The sequence below is a fragment of the Alosa sapidissima genome, chromosome 21 (assembly GCF_018492685.1).
Source record: "Alosa sapidissima isolate fAloSap1 chromosome 21, fAloSap1.pri, whole genome shotgun sequence".
Lineage (NCBI taxonomy): Eukaryota > Metazoa > Chordata > Actinopteri > Clupeiformes > Clupeidae > Alosa > Alosa sapidissima.
The window spans coordinates 25874844-25889734 of NC_055977.1; the positions used below are offsets into that span (position 1 = coordinate 25874844).

At 40.2% G+C, this 14891-nt stretch overlaps 1 protein-coding gene across 5 annotated transcripts; it reads right to left on the reverse strand.

Annotated features, from left to right (window-relative positions):
* Positions 1-4273: 4273 nt before the first annotated feature.
* Positions 4274-14803, reverse strand: ddah2 (dimethylarginine dimethylaminohydrolase 2). Of its 5 annotated transcripts, XM_042076468.1 has the most exons (7): positions 14688-14803; positions 12213-12976; positions 10368-10556; positions 8760-8879; positions 6818-6961; positions 5479-5646; positions 4274-5448 (listed from the first exon to the last, which is right to left on the reverse strand). In XM_042076468.1, the coding sequence occupies exons 2-6, from the start codon at positions 12516-12518 to the stop codon at positions 5527-5529; spliced, it is 879 nt and encodes a 292-aa protein (XP_041932402.1). In that variant the 5' UTR covers positions 12519-12976; positions 14688-14803; the 3' UTR covers positions 4274-5448; positions 5479-5526. The 5 variants fall into 5 exon arrangements, with proteins under 5 accessions (XP_041932402.1, XP_041932400.1, XP_041932403.1 ...); XM_042076466.1 differs by having other exon boundaries at positions 4274-5646; XM_042076469.1 differs by having other exon boundaries at positions 4274-5646; positions 14706-14766.
* Between the last annotated feature and the right edge of the window lie 88 nt (positions 14804-14891).

Consider the following 14891-nt stretch of genomic DNA (forward strand, 5'->3'; position numbering starts at 1 on the left):
AGTTTGTTCCTTGCCAATAGATCTTCATCAATACATTATAGACAGCCTTCCCTTACATGTGAAAGGGTGGATTGTATAATACTTCTAATAATGAAGACCTTTGTGTTTCTGTGAATGTATGATATGAATATTTGCATGAGTGTGAGGGTATTTTAATAAATCGGTTAGTTGGAGATTTGCTAGCGTACTATGTTACCCACTTGTTTTAAAGCATTTTTTATTTGGAAAATTATGAGAAGTGGTCTTTTTTTACTTTAGCCCCTGCCCTTCAAAATCTCTGTGCTCGTCCCTGTACATGACTCTTAGATCTTAGTACTTGTCTCTACTGTATAAAGATAATAAACTTTGATGATAAACTTTTATCTGATTACCTGATATGGTGCCCAGTTTTAAGTTTTAAAAATGATTTTGTCATCCTCTTGTTGTTGTCTGTCCTTCTTCCCTTCACCTGTGCTACAAGGCCAAAGTCATAGGGTCTGAGTAGTCTTGCTGGGGTTTACATGACAAGCATAGAGAGATATAATTAATACAGTGAGTAAGTCAGTGAGTAAGTATTTTTTCAAATGCACATTGAAACACAGCTTTCATTGACCAATGTGCTGTACATAATACATCAGACAGATAATACACATATCATATGTATACGAAAAGATGTTCGCCAATGGACATGCAGACACAAATCTATGACAATGACCAATCATGGTCAGAAATATGAGACTGGTACCTGACCACTATATGTACTCATTTCACAATGTTGTAATCTCGGCGGACGGATTATGAGCCACTGGGCCCCTGGGTACAGACATGAAAAGGGCCCCCCTGCCCACCTCAGAAAGTAAGAACATTTACATTTATTCATTTAGTAGACACTTTCCATTTAAAGTGAATCTCTGTTTTGCATCTTTGTACTATATCAAAAGAAACCTTAACTTTTGTTGGCCTTTTGAATGTCTTACTTTCACTTTCATGTCATCCACCTAAACTTTCCTACTGCTAGATTTGACCAATCTTCCATAGCCTATGTGCACAAGTAGTTTGAGTAGAACTACTGATCTTCATTATCTCCCTGCTTGTTGTCATCATGTTGTGGTCAAAATTACTCCAAGAGAACTGGTGTGAGACTGCAGCTTTATCTTACACTCCTCCACGCAAAATGTCCTGGAATGTGATTGGGAATAAACTGTAGTATAACTTGACTGAATTAACTATACTTCAGGCATTAGTGCAAAGGTCACACACCTACTTGTCCACGTCCCAGACCCCAAACAAATACTCAACATGTTCCACAGAAACATTCCACAAGCCAGTGATCGAAGCCAAGAACATTTACACTCTCCCTAGCAGGTTGATACTCCTTCAGTTCAGTCTCCTATCCCGACCTATGAAGCCTTTATTCAGTCTCCTACTCTTTATTTAGTCTCCTACTCTTTATTTAGTCTCCTACTCTTTATTCAGTCTCCTACTCTTTATTCAGTCTCCTACTCTTTGGTTGACAAGCTGGAGAGGTTGATCAACTGAGCTATTCCAGACACCAGATGGACATCCATCAACGCCCTGCCTCCTCCATCACCCTGTGGCAAACTTGTGTGTGAAGGTGAAAAACAACAGGATTTTTGGCACACCTGGCCAACAGAGGCACACCTGGAACAGAGGCTCACCTAGAACAGAGGCTCTGACCAACTTTGGATCAGACCTCGCATTTTAGTCCACCTTGTTTCACGGTCGACATTATCGATCTTACAATGGAGGCCTACAAACGCAGCCATTGCTGGAAAACATGGTCTTGTTTAGCCATATTTATAGATGTGTATTGATGTCCTTTGATACTTAACATTTTTATAAAAATAAACAGAAAGGTGCTTTCAATAAATTGTATATTAAAATTTGGTCAACAAAGGCTTGTAACTGCTTTTCCAGGTGGCAGAACGCTGACCAAAAGCACTTTTTGGGGCCTCAATATTTTATTGTGTTTTAGAGCATATTTCAAAATGTTTCAATTGATGACATATCCTAAAGTTGTGTTGAATGCATTAGTTTTTATTTTCTCATATTCACATGTCTATCAATGTACTAGGTCAAGTAGGCCGAGAGAGAAAAAACACCCATCCTCACTCATTCTCTCCTACATATTTTTAATGCTTTTAACTTTCAATTAAAATTTTGCAATTAAAAGTGCTACTTCAAAAAACAGTGCTACAAATTTAAGGAGTTGAAGGTAGGAGGTAAGACAATTCTAATACATAATTTCAATACAAAAACAAATGTGCTAGAAATTCCAAGGGCCACAGGGATGTATAACAAAAGCCAGTAACAAACTTGAAACAGAACGCATAGGAATAGAAATGTTTTATGCCTTCAAAATCATCAAACAGTTTAAGTGGTCAAAATCTGCACTCATTTCTGTGTGTGTGTTTTAGTACAAAAACAACATACTGAACATTTAAGAGATATTTCCTGTGTCTCTAATTGCATTTTTCAAAAATCTACTTCTTGAAGAGCAATTTAAGAATTGACTAGTAGTTCAAATTGATTCTGCCCCTTGTATACAGTTCTCTCCACAGTGGCACAGGGGGAAAAGCACTTGATGTCGTTCCCTACATTGACCTGTAGATGGGGGTGCAGAGCCAGTTGGTTTCACAACATCATACTCAGAAATTGCTGTGCCCCATATGGACAGAATTTCACAAAACCTGGCGTGTACAGAGGTTGACGCAGCAATCCCCCACGCCATATTCTGCCTTGTTCAAACATCTAACCATCGGTCTCTACAGTACTCTCCAGAATTATTGGCACTTTTGGTAAAGTGGACTATAAACAGGTATAAAAAATTATCTTTTGGCGATTTATTGTACTCTCACAATGAAAACAATAAGGAAAAATCAACTCTTGAATGGAGGCAAATTTAAGGAAAATCTCATAAAGAAATAAATATTTTAAATAAATAACTTACAAAACATAACAGAAGCATTTTCCTATCTAATTCCAACATTTCAGTTAATCAGAGTGTCTGTGAACTTTCAGAAGTAGTTCATGACATTCTTTTTCAATAAGGTATGAAAATAAAGTGAGGGGCTAAATCCTCTAGTCATTTTTCAACGTTGGAAAGACAAGAGAATACACTAAATTTAAATAAAAAGAAAGAATGTTGACTTGAAGTCAGAGAATGTGGTACCTTGTTGAAAATGTTTTACAGTTAAAACAATGATTAAAAGGTTCTAATCAACTGGAAATGTGACAAACATGCTTAAACAAAGACCTATGGTTATCTTACCCCCACGCACAGTATGGAGGATGATAAGAAGGGCAAAAAATCCCATAAGAACCACTGTTGGAGAGTTCCAGAAAAGGGTATCATCTTGGGGTCAAAAAAACTCTTCAAAAGTGACCTCATTGCTAATAGATTATTTAGAGGGCATGCCAGGTAAAGAAAGGCCTGTACATTCATTTAATTACCCATGTAAACAGCAGGCATAGAGGCAGGCAAATTTTTATTTTCAAAGGCCAGTTATTTCATGGATCCAGGATACTATGCATCCTGATAAAGTTCCCTTGAACTTTGGAATTAAAATAGCCCCACATCACATACCCTTCATCATACCTAGAGATTGGCATTTTAATTTCTGGATTTCAGTCACCAAATCAGGAAAAGTTGGGACAGTTTGTAAAATGCAAATAAAAACAGAATGTGATAATATACAATTATACAATGGGCCTCGTAAGCCCATATATAGCAGCAAAAAAGGACACAGAAAACATATCAAATGTTGAAAATGACAGATTTGACTATTTCAGGGAAAATATATGTCAATTTTGAATTTGATACCAGCAACATGTTTCAAAAAAAGTTGGGATGGGGGTAACAAAATGCTGGAAAAGTTGTGTAATAAAACAAAAGGTGTTTCACAACTAATTAGGGTAACTGGCAACACGATTGGGTATGAAAAAGATCACCCCAGAGAGGCAGGGTCTCTAGAAGTAAAGATGTAGGGGTATTCATCACTCTGTGCAAACCTGTGTGCACAAACAATGAAACAATATCATTTTAATGCTTCTTAACATGGAATTGTGAAGTATTTTTTCAAATTTTTGCAAACAAGGGAAAGAGCTGAAAAACATCTTTTTGCACCTAAATATGAGTTTAAGAAATTTGCAGATGATTACATTCTGTTTTTATTCACATTTTACGTCACAACTTTTTCTGATTTGGTCAACAAAGGCTATTAACTGCTTTTCCAGATGGCAGAATTTACCTCTGAGGTAGGGCAAGATGAGCAACAAAAGCACTTACATTTTATTGTGTTTTAGACCATGTTGTGTTGAATGCATTCATTTTTTTTGTCTCATATTCACATGGCTATAAATGTACTTGGTCAAGTAGGTCGAGGAAAAAAAAACACCCATCCTCACTCATTCTCTCCTACATACTTTTAATGCATTTAAGAAAATTGAAATACAGTTACTTGAAAAAACAGCGATACAAATGTAAGGAGTTGAGAGGTAAGAAAATTCTAATACATAATTTCAATGCAAACAAATAGAATGCTAGAAATTAAAAAGGCTTTCAAATTCTAAATTTGGTGAGAGATTTGTTTCCATAGTTTTAGTGCATTTATTAGGGCCACAGGAATATACAACAAATGCCTTTAACCAACTTGAAACAGAACACATAGGAATACTAAGAGTAACAATGTATTATGCCTTCAAAAATCACACAGCTGAAGTGGTTAAAGTTTGCAATCATCAATTGCATTCTTCAAAAATCTACTTCTTGAAGAGCAATTTACGAATGACAGATTGATTCTGTCTCTTGTATACAGTTCTCTCCACAGTGGTCTAAATAAATCCTTATAGAGGTGCCTCAAGGGCAAGGGGCAATGCATAGGACACCGTAGACAAAGCCACAGAACTGAACAAAAAAGGGTATTCATTTCCAAACCAGAGGAGGTGGCATCAGACTACTATGTTACGACCTCTGTGCTTGACAAACCAGGGTCACCTCTATCACCGATTTAAAAAGTCTCTGCAGGGGGCATTTTTGTACATTCAAGTAGGAATAAGCATTCCTCGTAGAGTTTACACAGGAAACTGACACCTAAGCATGTCCACAGATGTTTGGATTTGTTGTTGTTGTTTTTTCTGTCCCCAGGCCCTTGGACTAAGCACATTCACAGGTATGATACAGCACAGGCTGCTGCTTCTATCCCCACAAGCTGCAGCTGTGCTGGACTAGCAGGAAATCGTTCCCACAGAGGGACACGACTGAGGCTGCGATCCAAAAAATGTAAGTGGTGAAAGTAATATTTCTTGACTGGTTACTCGGTCACTGTGTGTATTATGGGCTGTTTTACTGTATAACATCTTGTGTTTGTATTTTAAGGGTAAATAGTTGTAGAATGCGATTCATAGGCTACTGTGTGTGTGTGTGTGTGTGTGTGTGTGTGTGTGTGTGTGTGTGTGTGTGTGTGTGTGTGTGTGTGTCATGAGAGAAGGAAAAGGGCCTGTGACTCCACAGAAAGTGCTAGTATGCTAGTACGCCTGATGCTTTCTGTTGATTAGAAGACAGAAGGAGGAGAGTGAGCTGCCGAGCTTCGAGGCCTCACTACAGGCTGTAGGGAGGAGGGTGTAGTCTGGAAGCTTCTGGAAGGCCTGAGACAGACAAAGAGAGAGCATTTGTTTGTTTGTTTATTACACCTCTCTCTGGCAAATGCTTAAATATATATATATTTGTGTGTGTGTGTGTGTGTGTGTAAATATGTCATGCATTTGTTGGCTGCCTATTGCACTCCTTTTTTCCCCTTTTGAACAGAGAGAATTTAATCTGAAGGAGTAAGAGGATGAGCAAAGGACAGAAGGGTGGGGGGGAGGTCGTAATTGAGATGAGTAAGCAAAGATGGATACTGTAGTCCCTGTGACTAAATTGCTAAGAAAACTGAGATTCTAGCTCCCTCTCGTAAATATGCAAAAAAGAATTACTGCTCATGAATCAATTATTCATCAAGCTGTAATTATCTGGGTGCCGATTAATTTCTAAATATCATTAAAAAGTAAGTGGAAGCAAAAAAAATGCATCTCAAGCAGGCCCTCAGGCCATGAGGGAGGATGATAAAAAATAAACAAAATGTGCATTGTTAAAGAACCTTCAGTATTAATGAGGAAAATACAGCACGCTTTCTTTTTAATCCTCTCCGATAGAGAAAAGGGGGGGGGGGGACCAGGCTTATACTGCCTGTGTTGCTATTGCTGAAGCAATCAGTTACAATCAGCTACCAAGCCATCAGTTTTGTTTTTGAGGGTTTGATGGCTTTTGTATTCAACCACATCAAATTAAAGGACTTTCGAGCAAGCCTGATGGTAAATTTGTAACATGTATTAACCATCAAGCTACCATCTCAAGCCTCTGAAATATTTACCGTGAACCAATTGCTCTTAACTTGATTTTGTACAACCAAAAGAAATGAAAGAGTTTTTCAATAATTCCACATCTTTGTAGTCTCTCTTTGTATCTGAAATGTATACGTAGGTACATATGACTAATGTTTTGAGGCCGAGTCAAGGATGTAAGTATTCTTATTTCCATTTGTGCATTTCCTTTCTCTTTGTATACTTTCTTTCTCTTGCTTTTAAAGAAAAGCCATTGGTCATGTAAGCAACTGTAACAGCACAGATTTATAAAAACAGATAAATTATTTCAGAAACCAACCAAACTTTACTTGCTCTTAGATACAACCATATGCTATGTAAATACCTGTTTTGAAAGAAAGCACAGACGCTACGTAATCTGAATGTGAAAAAAACAGAACACATTGCTCACACTCACAGTAACACTGTTGGGACACTCCTCAGCCGTAGGGTGGAGCAGGTAGTCCACTTTAGCTGGACCACGGATGTAGACGCAGTTGGCCGCCGCATCCTCAGGGACCGTGAGCACCTCATAGTGATGATCCGTCAGCTGCTCCATCATCTAGGAAACACATACACACACAAAGACAAATGGAGAGAGAGATCATAAATCAAGGCAAAAAATCACAATGATATTCACATTCATTCTTAGTGTCACAGCAACAAGCTGTCAAACACGGACATCAGAGACATCTATGTGCCGCGCGCATGCACACGTGCACACACACGCCGTTGATGAGATTAGTGCAACATCAGCAGACAGGGCCTGCGAATCACATTACGCTAATGCCAAGGTCCCCCAATGGTGCCTGGCTAGCTCTTAATCAGCTCTGGCACGATTCTGGCTCAGGTCTGGCCCAGGTCTGTTGGCCGGGACCCGTACCAGATCAGCCCAGGGTCCATTTAAAGTGCTCTGTAGGTCTTTCTGGAAAGCATCCCATTGATGCCCATTCCCAAACATCCCATTTGATCATTTCCAGGGGTGCTACCAGCAGTGAATTTGAACTCTTACCAAACTGTTTCAGAAGTGCAGCAAACACATCTTTCTTGGAAACGATGTGATTAGTATTACATTATGTATTTTATCTTGTATTCAGTCATCCAGCCTGGTTAAATGACCCAAAATAATGACCCAAAACACACTAAGGAACAGAGAATGGGCAATTCTGACCTGAATCCCACTGACCATCTCTGAGACAGCTGAAGCATGTGTGCACGGCAAGAGATGCAAAAGTCTCATTCAAAGCTACAGAAAGAATGTTTTGGCAGTGACTGCCTCTAAAGGTTGTGCAACACACTATTAGGTAAAGGGCACCATCCTATTTTTCAGCACCATTTTCATCTGTATTATTATTTTTAAAATATTCTGTTTAATGAAGAGTCAAAGGCAAAGTTTCATTTCCATTAAATATAGAATAAAAATAATAAATGTCAATTATTTTTATAGGAAAAATTTAGTTTTTCTTTTTTCATGGAAGGGTACCAACAAATTTAGCCATGATTGTATGTCTGTCTTTCGCAATATATTTTTCTTCATATTTTCACTCCACAGTCAATCACATCACACTCCTCTCCTCTGTACACGGTGCACACACAGAGCCATGACTGCCCTAAATAAAAAAAACCTGATGGGACAGCTAGAGGAATCTGATGAATTTCAGGAAAGTGTACAGGATTAAAATTTCTGAACTTCAAGAGCTTCGACAAGTTTGGATGTTTCTATGGACAACCCTGCAACAACACCCACCTCTCCCTCCAGCTGTTTTCAAGCACATGTTCTAGAAGCCACCCATCTCTCTCTCTCTCTCTCTCTCTCTCTCACACGGTGAACACCCATGGCCCACTACAACAATTTGGTCAGAGTCATTTCAAAACAGATGCAGACCTCAAGCATGTAGGCAAGTTGGCTCTGCCTCTTGGACTAAAACCCTGCGGCTCTTATTGGTCTGCCCTTCAAAAGTTAATGGCTTTTAGCAGGTCAACTGACTGATGTGCACTTTGTATGTTGCCTTAATTTGGTTAGGCGCACAGGGTGTGTAGAGAATGACAGCATTCCCGTGTGGGGCAGAGTCCTCTCTCTTCTTTCTTCTCTCTTTATTTCCTTCTCTCTTCTTTCTTTTCTCTTTCTTTCTTTCTTTTATTGTTAATTTCTGTTTTTGAACTATTCTAAATGTTACATTACTTTGTCATTTACTTCGGATAAAAGCATTTGATAACATATCTAAACCTCAGGCTCATAATGTTCTTTATCTTAACCTTCTCTTCTCTTCCTTTCTTTCTTTCTCTCCCTCCTTCCAGCATTCCACCCTTTGTGTATCTGTGTAGCTTCATGGTGATGAGAAACCCAAACAGACACTAACCCGCAGTGTCTTCCTGGCCCCTTCGCTGTTACTGATGATGATGGTGTCTGGGCCTCCCATTGAACAGATGTTTTTCAGCCGGTAGCCTCCGTACACAGGCACAGTGGACACAGCAAAGTCCTACACACACACACACACACACACACACATTAAAAACTATTTAAAGCACAGGGTTGTAAGAACTGGTATTAATACCCCTTGTTGTAAGGTTTCACCAGATTAAGTACCCATTTATTGCCAAGAGGATTCCCAAATACATGAAAAACATGTGAGTGAATGAAACAACAAAATTACACAGCGCAACACCAGGCTTTCCACGTGCATACCAGCAATGACAGAGATGTACTCTGCCTGTAATCTGTCTATATATCATCAAAATGAATAAAAAACAAAATACTTCTGTTACTGTAATGGCTCGTAAAACTAAAAACATCGATACATGTACGATACAATTAGCATCTAACCCGCAGTGATCCAATACATTTTACTTTACATATCTGTTTTTCTACAGTAAGTGCAGGATTGTACAGATACAGGTAATATAGATCACAGTACGCTTACGCCAGTGATCGGGTAAGTGTGAGTACATATTCTACAGTGTGACTGTATGATTGTCCCTCTTCAGAAAAAAAGGAATTTCTGCCCTTTGCTTTGAGTAACCAGAGACTGTAGGCCTTTGTACTGCTTTGCATAGTTTGCTAAACAACAGCTCTTGAGAATCAGCGATATTTACAATGGCAGCAAAGAAAAGGAAAGGTCCAGGACAAATATTTCCTTTGGCAGGACACGTCTAGCGAGATTTGTGAATATTCAAATCAAACGGCAGCTGCTGGACAGAATCTGCATAAGGTTCTGTGTCATTTGTTTGCATCAATTTGAATGCTGTCAATGGGAAGAACATTTTAATCTGCATTTGGTCAAAAACATGATTGGAACATGTAAAGCTAAAAGTTAACCCAAACAAATGAAAAACCAAATGAAAGGCCTTCCTTATGTAAAAGAGACACAAATCACACACAGACACACGAAGCACCATGCTATCGACTTGGAGGTAGGCACTTAAGAGGCTCGATCAACATTTATGGCGTGACCAGCTGTGCTTCAACCAAATCCAACATGGCTGTAGATAGTGTCTGCAGCCCTTTTTGGTTTGGTGTGTGGATACAAGCAGAGTAGATATGGAAAGTATGCAATAGCTAATTTCTTTCGTCAGACAGCCCGATAAGTTCGCCGACATGAAATTTCACGAAGCCAAACACAACAGTCAAGATCAAGACACAGCGGCCATATTGATGGCAAATGAAAGGTAGTGTTAGAGAACACTTTAGGATTCAAGGATTCAAAAAGCTTGATTGTCGATAACATAATGACTAACAATTGTCTTGGGTTTGAGACTCAGAGGCTTGGGTTTCAAGAATGGAATAACAAAAATTAAAGGAGACTATTTGCCTATTTACTATATGTCAAATAAACAAACAGATAATGTGACTCATACGAGTGTCAAGAGCCATTAACTGGAGGCAGTATCATAACAGGGTGCACAGATTGATTACATATTAGATTTCCTCTGTTTTCAAACATCAAGGGAGAGTGTAATGTGCCTCTCACCCGGAAGGTGTCTGCCAGCACCTCTGCGCCGCGGTGGTTGGTGTGTTTGGAGATTCCCACAAAGAACTCTCGTCCTGTGAAGAGCACATCGCTGCCCTCCAGAGTTGCCCCTCCAGATGCTCCCTCCTCCACCCCCATCTCTACCACGGATAGGTTGAGCTCCGTCAGCACTCTACGCACTGCCTCCACCTATAGAGGAGGAAATAGACAGACAGATGGAGAGACTGATGCAAAGAAAAAGAGGGCTAAGTGGCTCAGTGATATAAAGTGGTCACTTTACAAAACAAATAGACTTGTCATGTCTTCATTGAGCCCTTTCAAATGAACATACAGATAGAAAAGGAAATAAAGAAGGAAAGAAAGAAAGAAAGAAAGAAAGAAAGAAAGAAAGAAAGAGAGAGAGAGAAAGAAAGAAAGAGAGATAGAGGAAGAAAGAAAGAAAGAAAAGTAGATGATGCATTCTAACAGTGTGACTCCACATGCTCTTATCATGATCTCTAAATAAACTCCATTCAAGATTAATCCATTATGTTCCTTTGGAGTATTCTCTTTCCTTACACTTTTGCTAGTGGCTCTTGTAAACTTTTTGAGGACATGGACTGAAACTCATTTAGACTGTCAGAAAGCAAGCAGGAAAGAAGGAAAGAAAGAAAGGTATATGAAGCAGAAAGGAAACAGTGTGATTCCTTGCGCTCTGATCATGAGGCCCTCTAAGTAAACTCCTCTGCTGGTGTCTTCATTCAGCTTCTTAATTAATGTTAAGGTTGCCTTTGGCATTACTTTTCCCTTCAGCAGGGGAGTTTTGAACATTCTAACAGAATATTCAGTTTTGGAATAATGTGTGGTTCTAAAATTCCATGTTGATTAGCAGCTTTTAGTTAGTAGCTTTTGCAAATGAAGAGCTCTGGGGCTGCAACATGGAGAGGTTGGAGTGAAAATGGAGGACCCAAAGCTCAGCCCATCTCATTTGGACAGACAGACAGACAAGCAGCCAAGAAAGGAAAAGAAAGAAAGAAAGGAGATATCAACTAAATAATACTGAACTAAACCCATTTTAACTGTGTGACTCATTATCCTCTGATGATGATCCTCTTCTAAGTAAATGCTTAGAGTGATGTCCAAAATGGATTCATCATTCTTGTCCCCTTGGGTTATGCTCCTCCCTTTCACTCTGCTTTATGTTAGAAAGAGTTCTTGCGGATTCTCTGAGGATTGGGACTGAAACTTGCATTGGATTGACTCATGGATTGAGTCACGTAGCATCTGCTATACAGACCAAAGATGGGTGGACAGAGAGACAGACAGACAGACAATGAAAGCAAGCAAGGAATGAAAAGAATCTAAAACTAAATACCACTAATCATACTATAACCGAGTGATTCCTCAAAGTTCTGATAACAATCTCCACTGCATAAACTCCTGTGGTGCTGTTGGAACCAAATCATCTCTCATTGGCATTTATTAGCGTTTGTAATTGTTGCAAACTCTATGCAAAATGAAATCTGCATGGCATTACATTTTGACAGACAGTGAAATAAAGATATCTACAGTGGTTTTTGCAAACTTTCTGAGTACTGAACCTGAAATTTGCATGACATGAGTAATGAGCATCTGGTACCTTTTTTAAAAGGCAGACAGACAGACAGACACAGACAGTAAAAGAAAGAAGATATCTATTAGTGGTTCTTGTAAACTCACTGAGGACTAGGAATGGCTGGTCTGTACTGAGTTCTGAGGATCTAGATAGATCTAGATCTAGATCTAGAACCTCTGTGAACAACATACAGTATGAGCATCTCCTGCCAAAACCTGTCTGGGTCTTCCACTCACTAGCCACCCACTGACCTCGCTACGCCTCTGTTGTTTCCACGGCCGGGTGATTAGCGCCGTGTCCCCCTGGATCACCGCCACGTCCTCGATCTTCCAGCTCTCTGGCAGCTCGGCATCTGCGGGAATCTCGATCAGCTGGAGGCCCACCTTTTGCCTCAGGGCGCCCGTCAGCACACCGAACTGCCGCTGGGCCTTCGCCAGGTCTGTGGAGGTGGCATCCCCGCCGCCGCCGCCGCCACCGTCACCCACCTTCCCAAAGGATTCTGGGATACCCCGGACAATAGCGTGAGTGAAACGTCCATAGGGACACACACTAGCCATGGCTGTTGGATGGTGGAGATCCTGGGTACAGCTATGTATGTCCAGTCTCTGTGTGTATGTATGTGTGTGTGTGTGTGTGTATGTACGTGTGTGTCCGTATTTGTGACTTGGTCTGGGCCTGTGTCGTTCCTGTGTTCTTCCACCAGAACCCAATGGGAGGAAGTGGGCGTCCCAGAGTCTGTTCAAAGCCTTCAGCACTAGAATGTATGAGGTGTGACAAGCCAGCCAGCTGGGAACCAAATAGATCTCCTGGACTGAGACCGTTTCTCTACAGGGAGTCTGGCATTCGGTGGAACATTCCAGAAAAACAAAGAGCCCACCTCACCACACACACCACTCTCCAGGGTTATTTACACGTTGTCGAGCACACTTTTCCAAAATGCTCCAATCTCCGCTTCACATCAATCCCAGGTAAAAACGACAGCGTGTTAGGAGCAGGATCCTGTTTTGTTTGCCATCTGGAGAAGAAAACAGAAGAGGAGGCAGATGTTGACACTAATAGGGGGAACGAGGAGAGTCGAGGTAAACTCGGTCACTGCTAAATACTCAAAGGAGTGGGCACAAGAGCTTTCCTCATCAAATAAAATGTTTCCAATGCCACCCCCTACTTATCAACCAAAGAGCCTCTTGATTTTAGACTGCAGATTACTGTCAGTTTAGAGGATTTTTTAAAAAAAAAATTCAATTTCAATTTCAAAAACTGCATGATGTTACAATGGCATACGATCAGCAGAGGTATAATGTTACCTTTATTGTAGGCCCATTCTGACTTAAGCAAAAACTGTCAGTAATGTGATTCTGTGGTTACTATAAACTCACATTGATATGTCATTTACAAACCTATTATAGTTAACCTAAAGCCTCTTCCATGTAATACTAGTGGGCTGGTCTACGACTGGACCGGTAACGTTGTAATTACAAACCAAACATCAACCCAATAAAAACAGCAATAACCTGAAGACCAGACTGCATTCAAGAAAAGCCCATAAATAAACCCATAGTAATCTCGGCATAATTACAGTTTAGACTACTGGAGAGCTAGCTGGCCGGCTGTAGGATGAAGGGACTTAACCCTGTTCAAAACTTGGGACAAGAGAATGATTCTGAGTCCCCACCGTGAATGACCCCATCTGCCACCACCATACTTCGCTCATTTTAAAACACCTAACTTTTAGAAGGCAATAGGTCTATCAACATCGACCATACACGTCGTTGGTTATTCCTGGGAACACTTTTGGTATGGGATTTAAGGGACGCGTTAAGTCTGTCTGAGCGTGACATGGTCCTTCATTGTAGTTGAAGCCAACCTTTCTCTAAGAAACCATGTCTCTTGCTAATGCCAAGTAAACGCTGTGCAAACGAGACTGTCAAACCAGCCAGCCGTCAACAGATTAGCGGTAACAAAACTCCACTCGACATCCAAACAAACGATACCTCAATTTCAGAACGCCATCACCATCTGTCCATAAAATGTCCCCCATCATTCCAAACACACCACATAATGTCCAAAGTACGCTACCGTTATGAGTTGAACATTATACTGTAACAACAAAACCTTAACAGAAATGTTACTCAAAGCATTAAAGACCTGTACATTTCCGTTTTGGTGAGCTTTTACGCAGGACAGGCTGATAGTTTACACAATTAAATTCGAGGACAGTCTCTCTACAAATCCGAAGCAACAGGGTTTGGTATGGCTGCAGCCAGTTATCAAAGTTGACGCCCAATAACAAAAAACTTCAAATGAGTTATAGCCACATTTCTGATATAATCTAAGTTAATTACCCGTGTCTTGTTTGAAAGTGTTAAATCAAATAAACATCCCCCTGTCGTCCACAAAAACTCAAAACGTTTCCTCTCGTCGACTTCCTCCTCTGTTTCCTTTTGAAATAGCTCCCACTTTCCCGTTATTCTCTCTCCTCTTTCTCCTTCTGTTCACCCGGCTCCCTCGCTCGCCTCTGTCCGTCCTCCTCACCCTAACCCTACACTTCCCCACAGTCACAGTGCGCCCCGACGACGTAACCATTTAAAAACACATTATTACCAGGAGATGATAATCCTTTAATCCACAATTTAAGCCTATATTGTGATAAAGCTGTGTTCAAATTGTTACAAATTATCTGGATTTTTTTTATGTCAATATAATAGAGGCTAGTCTTCAATACTTACGACCGAACAAGCAATTACAATATAATATTCGGTCCGTGAAATCTGTCGATCCAGCTAAAAATCCAAACATTCACGTTTCCCACAAATCTATTGTTTTCATTGCCACACCTCCAACGCCCTCTGTCCGCGTGTGTCCGCCCATCACGTGAACTAACAACTTTATCTGATACTTTTTCTCTCATCTCCATGGCTGACAGGTTGATA